This window comes from Coffea arabica, chromosome 6e (assembly GCF_036785885.1).
Source record: "Coffea arabica cultivar ET-39 chromosome 6e, Coffea Arabica ET-39 HiFi, whole genome shotgun sequence".
NCBI lineage: Eukaryota > Viridiplantae > Streptophyta > Magnoliopsida > Gentianales > Rubiaceae > Coffea > Coffea arabica.
The window spans coordinates 50,418,687-50,431,438 of NC_092321.1; the positions used below are offsets into that span (position 1 = coordinate 50,418,687).

At 31.0% G+C, this 12,752-nt stretch overlaps 1 protein-coding gene across 1 annotated transcript; it reads left to right on the forward strand.

Moving 5' to 3' along the window:
* The first annotated feature begins 7,103 nt into the window (after positions 1–7,103).
* Positions 7,104–8,874, forward strand: LOC113694949 (peroxidase 44-like). Its single transcript, XM_027213875.2, has 2 exons — positions 7,104–7,349; positions 7,993–8,874. Exons 1-2 carry the CDS (start codon positions 7,152–7,154, stop codon positions 8,773–8,775), a joined length of 981 nt encoding a protein of 326 aa, XP_027069676.1. The 5' UTR covers positions 7,104–7,151; the 3' UTR covers positions 8,776–8,874.
* The last annotated feature ends 3,878 nt before the right edge of the window (positions 8,875–12,752 follow it).

Below are 12,752 nucleotides of genomic sequence, written 5' to 3' on the forward strand. Positions count from 1 at the left end.
TCACTAATTTTAGTTTATATATATTTGTCCAAATAATTTAAATATGATTTCTAGCACTAGGAACATATTTTTTATTATTATTATATGACGTTTGGTTGTTTTAATTTTCGACGCCTCATTCTTTTATTGTGTTGAAGGTTGTTGTTTCATATTTCCTTATTGATAATTGGTTGCAAACTCCAAGCATAATTTTGTTGTTGGTTGTAGTTAGTTTATTACTTCTATTTCAGAACATATATGCAATTTAGAAATTAAAAAAAATGTAGACACAGAGATTAAATTTAGAGCTTTTAATTTGATTAATGACTGATTAAATAGTGATGTAGTAGCTGCGAAGTGACAAGAGGCAACGGGAAAAATAAAAATTATAGTAAAAATAAACAGAGAAAATAATAATAGAGAAGAATAGAGGAAGAAAAAGGAAAAGCAATAATACTTAAAACAGCAACAGTTGAACTGCCTTTAAAATTATACATTGGGCAAAGTGCAACTAAAATCATAGCTCATCAGAGTAAATTGCAGATTAACGTTTTCTTAAGGTTGACAAAACTAGAATTTTAGAAACTCAGACATAATTTATAATAGTCGAAAATGGTTTGGACTGAATGAGGGTGGCAAAGTGTTAATCACCTCAAACGTTACGAGGCTCTTAATGCTACATCTTTAGGTTTTCTTGAACCTGCATGTTTATCATCGAAAAAAAAAAACCGAAAAAAAAACCTAGCTCCGCTTGGATTAGCTATTTTTGGGGTTGTTTTTCAAAAACAGCACTGTAGCATTTCGTTTTTAAAATATAAGTCCGTTTGGATTAGTTGTTTTTGAGATTGTTTTTCAAAAACTATATGAAAAACTTTTACTGTAGATGTTTTTTGGATTATTTTTAGAGATATTTTTAAAACATATTTTGGGTATTTTTAAAATTTATAATTTATATAATTTTATTTTTATATACATTTATGCATTTATAATACATTTATAAATAAAAATATTTACATATTCGCTAAAAAATATATAAATGTATTATATTATATATAATACATAATATAAATATATTTATAAATGTATAAGTGTATATTATGATAAATGTATAAATTATAAATGATTATTATATAAATGTATAAATTATAAGTTATAATTTTTATATTTTTATATAAATATACATTTATGCATTTATAAATATTTATAAATAAATATATTTATATAAAAATATATAAATTTATTATATTATATATAATACATAATACAAATATATTTATAAATGTATAAGTGTATATTATTGTAAATTTATAAATTATAAATGAATATTATATAAATGTATAAATGTATAAATTATAAATTATAAATTTTATATTTTTATATAAATATACATTTATGCATTTATAATACATTTATAAATAAATATATTTATGTATTTATATAAAAATATATAAATGTATTATATGTATATAAAAATATATAAATGTATTATAAATGTATTATATGTATATATAAATATATAAATGTATTATAAATGTATTATATTACATATAATACATAATATAAATATATTTATAAATGTATAAGTGTATATTATTATAAATGTATAAATTACAAATGAATATTATATAAATGTATAAATTATAATTTTATTAATATATATTAATATTATGTATAAATGTATTAATATAATTAATATAAATGTACAAATATATTAATATTATGTATAAATGTAAAATTAATATTATGTATATTAATATAAATGTATAAATGTATTATATTATATATAATACATATTATAAATGTATATTATAAATATACATTAATATATATCATGTATAAATGTACATTAACATAATTGTATAATATATGTAATATATATTATATATTATATTATATATAATTTATATAATATTTAATATTCAAATAAATATATTATAAATATATAAAAAAATTTCAAATAAAATAAAATAGTTATAATATGTATAAATAAATAAATAAATAAATAATCTATATAATATACATTAATATTATTATAAATATTATAATTTTATAAATATGGTGTTTATATAATATTTCAATTTGTAATATTTATTGTATATTTCATTATATAAATATTCATATAATATATAATATATAAATATGTAATATATAATTTTCAATTTGTATAATATACATAATATTGTATATATATAATATAATATACATAATATAATATATTATACATAATATACATTATTACATTATTACATATTATGTATATTATATATTATACCTAACATTATTATACATTATTATACACAATAATATATACATAATATATTATGTACATTATATTATAATAGATACATTATTAATGTATAATATTAATGTATATAAATATTTATATAATAGATAATATATATAATTTTCAATTTGTATATTTCAATTTATGTTTGTTTCTTTTTTTTTTTCTCAGCAACGACATATTTGTATAATCTACTCTATCCTAATTTAGGAGGAGGGGGAGCATAAGAAGGCTGTGGTAGGAGACTAGTGGGTATACAGACCCAACTAGATCAAGGGAATGTTTTGTCACAACTCTTAAATTTTTTTTCGTTGCAGGTGAGATTTGAACCCTCACCTACAGCCCAACGAGGGACTTAAACCCCTCCCTGGTGGCTACAGAGCCATTGGCCCAGTGGTTCTGTATGTTTGTTTCGGACACCCACCAATGTTTTGAAAACCGGACCGGACGGCCGGTTCGACCGGTTGAACCGCAAACCGGCCATGGCACCGGTCCGGTACAATGACATTGTTGACTTAGCCAGAAAAACCGTGAAAACCGTCGAACCGGATTGAACCGGCAGTTTTCCGGTTTTCAGCTTTCCTTTTTTTTTTTTTTTTTTTTTAAAGTTTTGCAAAATGCAGCTGTCAAGATTCGAACCCAAGACCTTTGTAATAAAAGATCAATGTATTAACCGTTGCACCATCACATCTTATTAGTTTTTTTTGATAACTTATTTATATAAAGCAAACACTCATATTTCTTTTTTCCATTTTTTTTACAAAATCTCATCCCCTCATGGCTCTTTCTTTTTAATTTTCAACTCTCTCTCTCTCTCTCTCTATCCTCTTTTCTTTTGTCACTCCCTTTTTAATCAAATCTCTTTATTTTTAATTTATTGATATTTTCTTCCATCTTTTAATTTTGTTTTTGTACATTAAATTGAAAAAAGTTAAAAAAGAATTTTTTTAACCCAAATTATTTAATGCCACAACCACTCACTTTTATCTTATTTTTTGTTTCTTATCAAGTTTACATTTCTATTTTCGATTTTCTTGACTTCCTTCGAACTCCAAATTTTCTTTTTTAAATTGCAATCTCTAAATCCCAAAACGTAAATTAAAATTTAAGTTCATAATATCTAAATTCTCAGAGACATGAATTTTGTATAATTTCAAAATATTGTGATATTTTGGGGTTGGATTTAGATATAATTGAAATTGAGATGAAATTTATTTGTTTTAACTTATAATTTAAAAAATTTATTTTTAAAAATCCAAGTTATTAAAAAATAGTAAACTTTTCATCATATAAAATATTAAATTAGTCCATTACATGTCTTATTTTGCACATATATATATTTATATAAATTATTTTTAAAAAAATTCATTGAACCGAGATTGAACCGGTCCGACTGATTGAATCTCGACCCTTTCACTTCACCAGTTCAATTAACGGTCTGATTTTTAAAACATTGACACCCACGCGACGTAGGTAAGCAGGGAATACAACATAAACCGCGTACTTGCACGAGAAACTGTGGATTCAGCTTTACAAGCGGGGTCCACCATCCACTAGTGAGCCATTCAGTATCCGGAGATTTATTTATTTTATCTGAGTACATATGAGGCATTACAACACACTAGCGGAAAATGTACACCTTATGTGTGTGTAAATTAAAAGAAAAAATTATAAAAAGTAATATGCAAGTATTAAAGAGTTTTATTAGATTATGTTATGTGATTTTTTTTTATGTTGTTAAAAATAAAGAAAAAGAAGTTATTGGCGGTTATTGGAGATTTCTACTATTTAGCATTTTAGTGAGAGGTAGAGCTGTAAACGAACCGAATCGAACCGAGTATCTCATGTTTGAGCTCTGTTCGTTAAGCAGTTCGAACAACGTTCGTGTTCGTTCGTTAATTTTCGAACTCCAAACCTGTGTTCGTGTTCGGTTCGTTAAGTAAAATTCGTGTTCGAATTCGAGTTCGAGTTCGGCTCGTTTAACATAAACGAGCTGTTCGCGAACATGTTCGAAATGCTCGAATCCAAATTATTTTATGCCTTAAATATGCCATGCAAATTATTAATCATTCTAAAAAATAATTAAAGCACTAAGTGACTAAATTCTATTATTCATTAACTATATAACTAACATTAACATAAAAACAACAAATAAAACAAAGAAATTTGCCCTTCAAATATAAAAGTCCAGCCATAAAATTAACCCTAAAATTTGTTAAATGATAATTATGTCTATGTTCGCGAACGTTCGTTAAAACTCGCGAACATGTTCGTGTTCGCGAACGTTCGTTTAGCATGTTCGCGAACGTTCGTTAAAACTCGCGAATATGCTCGTGTTCGCTCGATTATTAATCGAACAAAAAAATTCGTTCGAACTCGGTTCGTTTAAAATTTCGAACGAGCCTTTCACGAACACGAACGAGCCGAAACGAACCGAGCTGCCGAACAGCTCGGTTCGTTTAACAGCTCTAGACTGAGAGGATAAATAAAGAAAAACAAAAAGTGATTAAAAAAAGTTTAGCCCATGCTTCTCTCTCTCTTTATATATAGCAAGATGTTGATTTAATTGATAAGAGCATACACTTACTTATAAGAGCATACAATTGGCGGTTATTGTATTCAAATTTTGCTATTCACATGAGAATTGTGTTTATATGTAATCTATAAGTATTTGGAAAGTAGGTAATGACCCGTGTGTGGGCAATATGAGTCAACCTGCAAGTGGATTAACATTTGTTATTCTTCGAAAGACTATTTTGCTCAGCTGGAAACAGCTGGAAACAGGTTTCTTTACCCTGAAGTCAAATCTTTGCCTTCAACAAAACGCGAAATAGTTTCCCAGTCTTGCATGTTTGATGCTAAGTGTTTCGGTCAAAAAAGGAAACATGGTAGGGTTTGTCGAGAATAACTAAAACTAACCCAATAAGTCTAGATATTCTTGTTCCTGTGGGGCCAGAAATTAAGGTTGTACTTATTTGTAATTAGCTGAATGGATGACAAGGGATTTTTCATCTATGCAGAAATCATCCCTTCTCGACTTAGGAGTTTCATTTAGGAATTAGGATAAGTGTGCCATATAAAATTGTGTGAATTGCTTTTGCCCAGTGAGAAGAAGTGGAAGGTTCTTTGCAATTGATGGTTCATTGATTAAAAGTCTAAAACTTATATGGCTCATGGCCATTTAAATAATACTGGGTTTTTGGATATCAAATTTTTTCATATAATATTTCGCTTGTATCATAAACACATTTTTCAATCCACCTTTTTATATTTTCAATTACCTTTTTATCTCACATACATCACATCATGAAAAGTGCTAATATATCAAATAATACTCTATCCAAACAAACCCACTACTTTCGGAAACACGTTCATAATCACTGTCCTATATGCCATGACTTCAAAATGATTGAATTTGATATCATTGCTTGAGGATTTTTCTTTTTTAGTCACAAACCAGTTGGACAAACGATACTTCTTTTTCAATTATCCTTTTCAGGGTTTGGCAAACGAGTGCTTCGAAACACTCTTTAAGATGGGTTTCAGGTATTAATTTTTCGGTAAGAGTGAAATCAATTCAAAAGAGTATCTAAATATGGAGAAAATAATAAATATGAGAATGTGTATTTATATAGCAGATTATGAGTAATTTAAATGTCTTAACAAGTGCCTACAGTACTTGTTTGTGAAACTTAGTTTGAAATGAAGAGCTATTGAAGCCAAGATAGCACTTTGGGCTAAAAGATGAACGAATTATACAAAATAAAATGGAATGGCATCCTAATAAATCTTGCCACTTCTTTTCAAGCACCGTATTGAACACTGAAAAAGAAAAATAAACAAACGAAGAAAAGCATTTGAAAGTTTGAATACTTAGAGATCTACTTTTCATAAATAAATCCTTAAGGAAAAATTCTGAGAGATTTTGATCAACTTCAGCACACACACAAATATATATATATATATATATATATGTCTATGTATTGCGTAAAAAATTCACTAGCGCTCATTCTCAATTTCAAATTGATTTTCTTTCTTTTTCTTTCTTGGAGATAAACCACATTTTTTTTAATCCTCCCATCACTCCTTACACTCTTCTCACCCTCAACTTTCAAGCATAGGATTAGAGTCATAGACCTAACAATAGAAAAGACTCTAAGAGTCTTCCCTAACCATTGGGCAATTCCAATGGTGCACAGTACTTTGTATATAACCACAACTACGTAACTATATATACATATATGTGTGTATATATATATAATTTTTGACAAAAAAGTAACTATATATGTAATTTTACAACAAGAGATTTAACGACTGTTTTTCATTTTTTTCCCGTAATTTGAAAACACAAATTGCTCTCTAAGCAAAAACACACAATTAAAAATGGTAGCATACTTCAAATGATTCATTAACCGCACCCAGTAAGGAAAAGTGGATGGTTCTTTGGTTTGGACGGTTCATTAATTAAAATTCCTATGACTAGTTCCCAATAAAACAATACTCTCTTTCCTCCCAACTACGATTTTTGTTTTTGGTCTCCTACCAACTACGATTGATAGTGACTATCTTATATGCCACAGCTTCAAAATGATTAAAATTGATTCCATTGCTTAAAGAATTCGGTCTGAAAGGATTTGTATTCACGTCCTGAGTTTCCTAACGCGTCCATGTGTTTGTCATACTATTATAAGGGAAAGCAGCCAAAAGATTTGTCAATAAACACGTTTTGGTCAACAAATTTTGACCATGCAAATTTCCATCCTTTCCTGCACGACTTTTTTCACCTATATATACCCACAATTGGATTGTGATTCTTCATAACATAAGAAGCTGAACTATTCACATACTTAACCTCGATTACCCGAAAGCCTAGAAAAGCTTAAGCAAAATGGAAGTGAAGCTAAAAGTCATTTTCCTTTGTTGCATCCTCCACCTTGCCTCAGCTCAACTTCGGAGTGGGTTTTACAGCAATTCATGTCCACAAGCTGAATCAATTGTTCAACAAGTTGTACAAAAGAAATTCAGCACTGATCGCTCAATAACAGCTGCTTTGCTTCGCATGCATTTTCACGACTGCTTTGTCCGAGTAAGTAATTAATCTTGTTCTTAACTAATTTATACTTGTTTAAGTGGTTAAGCAGTTAAAGAAACTATAAGACTTGTAGTATCAAAAAATTGGAGCAGAGTCTCACAAGTTCCAATTTAAACTAGTTGATCGCTGGCACGTACAAGTGAAGGTCCAGTATAATTAAGTGGAGGTAAGGTGTAAACGAGGGAGACTGTTCTTACCAAAAAAAAAAAAAAAAGAGTGAGAATGTATTGTAGAAATTGAAAATGATCGTTCAAAACTCAACTAGTTTAAAATGAAACTTGTGACGTTAGTGATCCAAAAAATTCTTGGATGATGTAAGGTTCACGGGCTAATCGAATTAAATGGGACCTATAATATAATATAATAGAGTCACTTTTGTGGTTTGTATTTGTTTTGTCATACAGAAGTGGTTACAAATTTTGGTCTGTGTAAAAATTTATTAATTGCATCAAAAAAATTATAAAAAATTAGCACCGTGAAGATATCTAAAAAATTATATCAGATGCATACAGTACATGTGGTCCAACATATTGAGAAGTTACATTAAAAAAATACAAAACCTGGATTTATTATATACTTGGGAGGGATTTATCAAGTTCTGTTAACAAAATTTGACATACATGGCAAAAATTTTCAGGGTTGTGATGCATCAATATTGATAGACTCCACCAAGTCCAAGTCATCGGAGAAAGATGCCGGACCAAACTTAACAGTAAGAGGATTTGAGCTAATTGATGATGCCAAGAGAAATCTTGAGGCTGCTTGTCCATCTACTGTCTCCTGTGCTGATATAATAGCATTGGCAACCCGTGATGCGGTAGCATTAGCCGGCGGACCTGGATATAATGTATCGACAGGTAGGCGAGATGGGCTGGTTTCGGACTCTTCCGAAGTAAATTTGCCAGGACCAAGTCTTTCCATATCGGATGCAGCTCGATTCTTCACTGCCAAAGGGCTAACACTGAATGACATGGTGGTCCTTTTGGGTGCACACACTGTTGGAGTTGCACATTGTGGTTTCTTCCAGGATCGGCTTTCTAACTTTCAGGGCACCGGGAAGCCTGATCCCACAATGGAACCAGCATTGGCTGCTACACTCTTGAAAACCTGTGGTACACAATCCAGGCCGTTGAGTAGAGACCCAACTGTGTTTTTGGATCAAAACACATCCTTCATACTTGATAATCAGTTCTACAATCAGATAAGGTCTAAAAGAGGGATCTTGCAGATTGATCAGGAACTAGCTTTGGACAGCTTGAGTGCTCCTCTAGCCTCAAGGTTGGCTGCCAACAATAACCTCTTTCAGCAGGGTTTTGCCAATGCTATGATGAAAATGGGAAGCGTGGAAGTTCTTGTCGGAAATGCTGGAGAAATTAGGAAAAATTGTAGAGTCTTTAACAAACCTGTTGGTCGAGCCTAATAGTTCCAATCTCCCTAAAGTAGGGTATATTGGAATATATTTACCCCTTTTCTCTTAAATTCTTGCTCTTCCATAGATTTTGACACACTTGATGTTTGAATGATGAATAATTATTAATTCTTTTGTGTACAAAAAAAATGCAAATTTAATTTTTGCAATAAAAAGTTCATCTTCCTTGCTGTGTAATCTCATTGCCTAATTGATTATGGTTATCATCCTGCCTCTGTTCCAGAAAATTATCGATCTCGTACATAATCTACGACAATCATTTTGCAGAAATTATATACGTCTTACGCGAGTCAGGGTTAATAGGGCAAAAAGAAATGAATAAATAGAAGGAAGTACTTTGCTTTCTGAAAGTCAATATGTAAATTGAATTTTATTGCTATCCATGCATGTTAATATATTGCCAAGGTCACTTTGCTTTGAGTGTTAATATTTTGGAGTGAAAAACATCCGCTTATAGTAAATCATGGGTTTGAACGAACATACCCTAGTGCTAAAATTGAAGTATCCAACGGACACTCCACTTGTGCAAAAGTAGTCATCAGACAGGAGCACATGGAAACTAGTAAAGAGGTGCATGGCACCTCCTCACAAGTTCCGTTTTAAACAAGTTTACTCTTGGGTATAAATGAGTTAGAATATAAGTTAGAATATGGTATAAATAAGTTATAAATATGGTGAAAATATGTTGCATTATGAAATGTAGCATATGTTAAAATCATAATATCTACTTACCTTCATTGTAATTTTGCTTTCGACTATATAATCTATTTGTAGTGCATGTAAAGTATTTAGATTTTTTGTTCTATTTAGTACTAAAGAAAGCATAACTAGCATATCAACTAACAATGTAATTGGTTGTGCTTTTCATCTATTATAGGGTGATTTAGTGGATAATAGTGAAAAATAAGGGGATGAAGTGGTAAAATGCAAAATCACAGGGGGTAAATAATCATTTATCCTTTTTATGATGGAATCTAGCCAAACACCATATGTTTTTGTTTTGTTTCTAATAACCTTTATTAGAAGCAAAACAAAAAGTTAAGTAAATAAGGGTTACAAAAAACAAAATTATATAGATATATACATACATGCATACATACATACATATATTTACATACACACACGCGCGCGCGCACATACACACATATATATCTCTGTGTATGTATATGTCTATATAATTTTGTTTGTTGTAACCCTTCTTTACTTAACATTTTTGGTTTGCTTCTAATAAAGGTTATTAGAAAAAAAACAAAAACATATGGTGTATGTAGTATGTATGTATACTACAAGTAATTCAAGCATTGATTTAACAATTTGATGGTGTAAATATTAGTCATCATTCGTATGTGCTAGAATGTAATAAGGGATAATTTCAGAAACCTCCCCTAAGGTTTTTGACTATTTCATTTAGTTCTCTTGAAATTTTAAAAGTTACACCTACTTCCCTTGATTTGACACTTTGGTAACCAAATCTTAAAATAAGGTCAAAAATTTAATGAATACCCTAAAATGCCCTTATCTTATAATGTTCAATTCATTCTTCTAAACAATTGTAAAGTAATTTGACACAATTATTAAAAAAAGGATTCTCAAGTTTTTCATGCCAATATTTGTTATTTAATAATCAACTATAACAATAAATATTTTGCTATGATAAGCTTTTTTTATGAGTAAATTTTATATACACTGTCAATATATACACTATCACGGTTGGATGGATGACACATTAGCAAATTTTGAATTTCAAATTTACACATGTGTCATATATCTAATGATGATAGTGTATACACTAACTGTGACACCCTCATTTCTCCCAAGGGCGAACCCGAGGGTATCTGTGGGACGCCTGCCCAGCTCTCCCCAGGACTCGGTGCGATTTCAATTCAAACTTATGAATAACCAATCGATACTAAAAATCAAAGATACAAAGGAAGGTCAATTCCTTAATAATTGTTCAAGTCTTACATCATAAGTTACCAAAATATTGTACCATCCCAAAATATACAGCTTCCAAAAATTATCTAAATGAATACATTCAAACTTCTAATCAGAGGCCATCAAGTTGACCTCTCCATAATTCCTTCCATTTCAGTTCCTGTTAAAGAAAGCAAGTCTAACGGGGTGAGCGGATGCTCGTGAGGCCAAGAAAAAAAAGAAAAAAAAATCATGCAAGCAAATAATTCAAGTAACAATAAAGCTGACATGAGAGATAAAGCAATAACATTCAAGTAAATCTCGAATATTCACAAGACACATTCCAGAAGGATACGGGAGCTCTTAGAAGCTCACTTCTATTTGTTTTACCAAAGTTCCATCTAATAGTCCGCAGAACTTTACTTATTCCATTTATGAGTCTGAGTCAAATGAGAGGTACCCCCCACCCGAATCGGTGTGGTACATACTATCGCTCAGTAGTCGATTGTACGTTTATAGTTCTGAGTTGATATGAGAGGTACCTCCCACCCGAATCGGTGTGGTACACACTATCGCTCAGTGGTAGATGAGACATCACTCCAATCGACTTATGCTTTGCTTATAGTTCTGAGTCGAATGAGAGGTACTTCCGACCCAAATTGGTGTGGTACATACTATCGCACAGTGGTCGATAAGACATCACTCCAATCGACTTAGGTTTTGTTTATGATTCGGAGTCGACATGAGAGGTACCTCCCACCCAAATCGGTGTGGTACATGCTATCGCTCAGGGAATCGATTTTAGCACTGAGACGGTATGAGAGGCATCTCCCACCCAAATCGGTGTGGTACATGCTTTCGCTCAGGGCTCACAAGTTAAACATGTTCATATACAATTACTAATCATATGTATTCATGTAACAAGTATCACGTAATTAGAAGAGAGGGAATTAGGACGTCCCAACGAGTAGGATTGGTCGATGAGACAACGCTCCAATCGACGTCAAGTCATGTACAAGTATAGTTTCAATCATGAGTAAGTCGAGTACTAGTCAAGTAAATCGAGTAACAAGTCAAGTAAGTAGAGTAACACGTCAAGTAAAGAGAGCGAGTGGGATAAAGTGCACACACTCGTCTCGACAAGTTAAATTCAAGTATTGAATTACATACTTTTCAAGTATTTAACAACTAGTCATGCACTTGACACTCACCAAGTAGACAAGAAGAGAGAGCACTCGAAATTCAAGTGTCCACCGTGGGATCCTCTTGAAGTTCCCCTTATGTGCTTGAGCAATTAACAATGATTTATCACTCAAAAATTCCCAAATATTGAGAAGATTGTACTTAGTGCACAATCAAAGAAAATTCCATAAAAACGAACCTCAATCACTCGTAAATCGAGATTCAAAGACGAGGTTTCAAAACACAAGAGTAATCGAGTTTTCGTCTTTGAAATCAAGTATAAAACGTTCAAGTAATATCGAAGGAATAAGGAGAATTTGAAAAACTCCATTTCCTTAAGATTCGGAAATTTCTGTTTTGATACGAATCTTTGAAAAATCGTATCTCACTCTTTGCAAGTCCAAAATTGGAAAACTTGGTACCGTTGGAAACCTCTTTGAAAGTACTAAAAGTTCTTAGAAGACATTTTTCCATGAATCTAAGTGGAAGGCATTCAAAAATGGGCTTAAAGTTACAGTTTCAGGTTACTTAGGGTTGAGCCGGGGTTGGTTTTTCGCTAAATTTGGAAATTCGGTAAAATTCATACGTTGCAAACCAGCCCCCAAAATTTATAACTCAATTAGAGCTGCAAGTAAAGTTTAGGACAGAACAAGTGGATCAAGAATTGGAGTTTTGAGAACCGAGATACGATCGCTCAAAGTTGGAGGAAAAACGAAACTGTTAAGCTAGTTTCCAGATTTGAGTTCCAAACTTTGGGACTTTAGTTTGGTAGTAAAATGGACTCAAAATGGCACCAAATTTGGTATGAATATACTACCATATAAGGCCACTCCCTTGCCAAATTTCATAGAACAATATGAACAGGAAGTCGG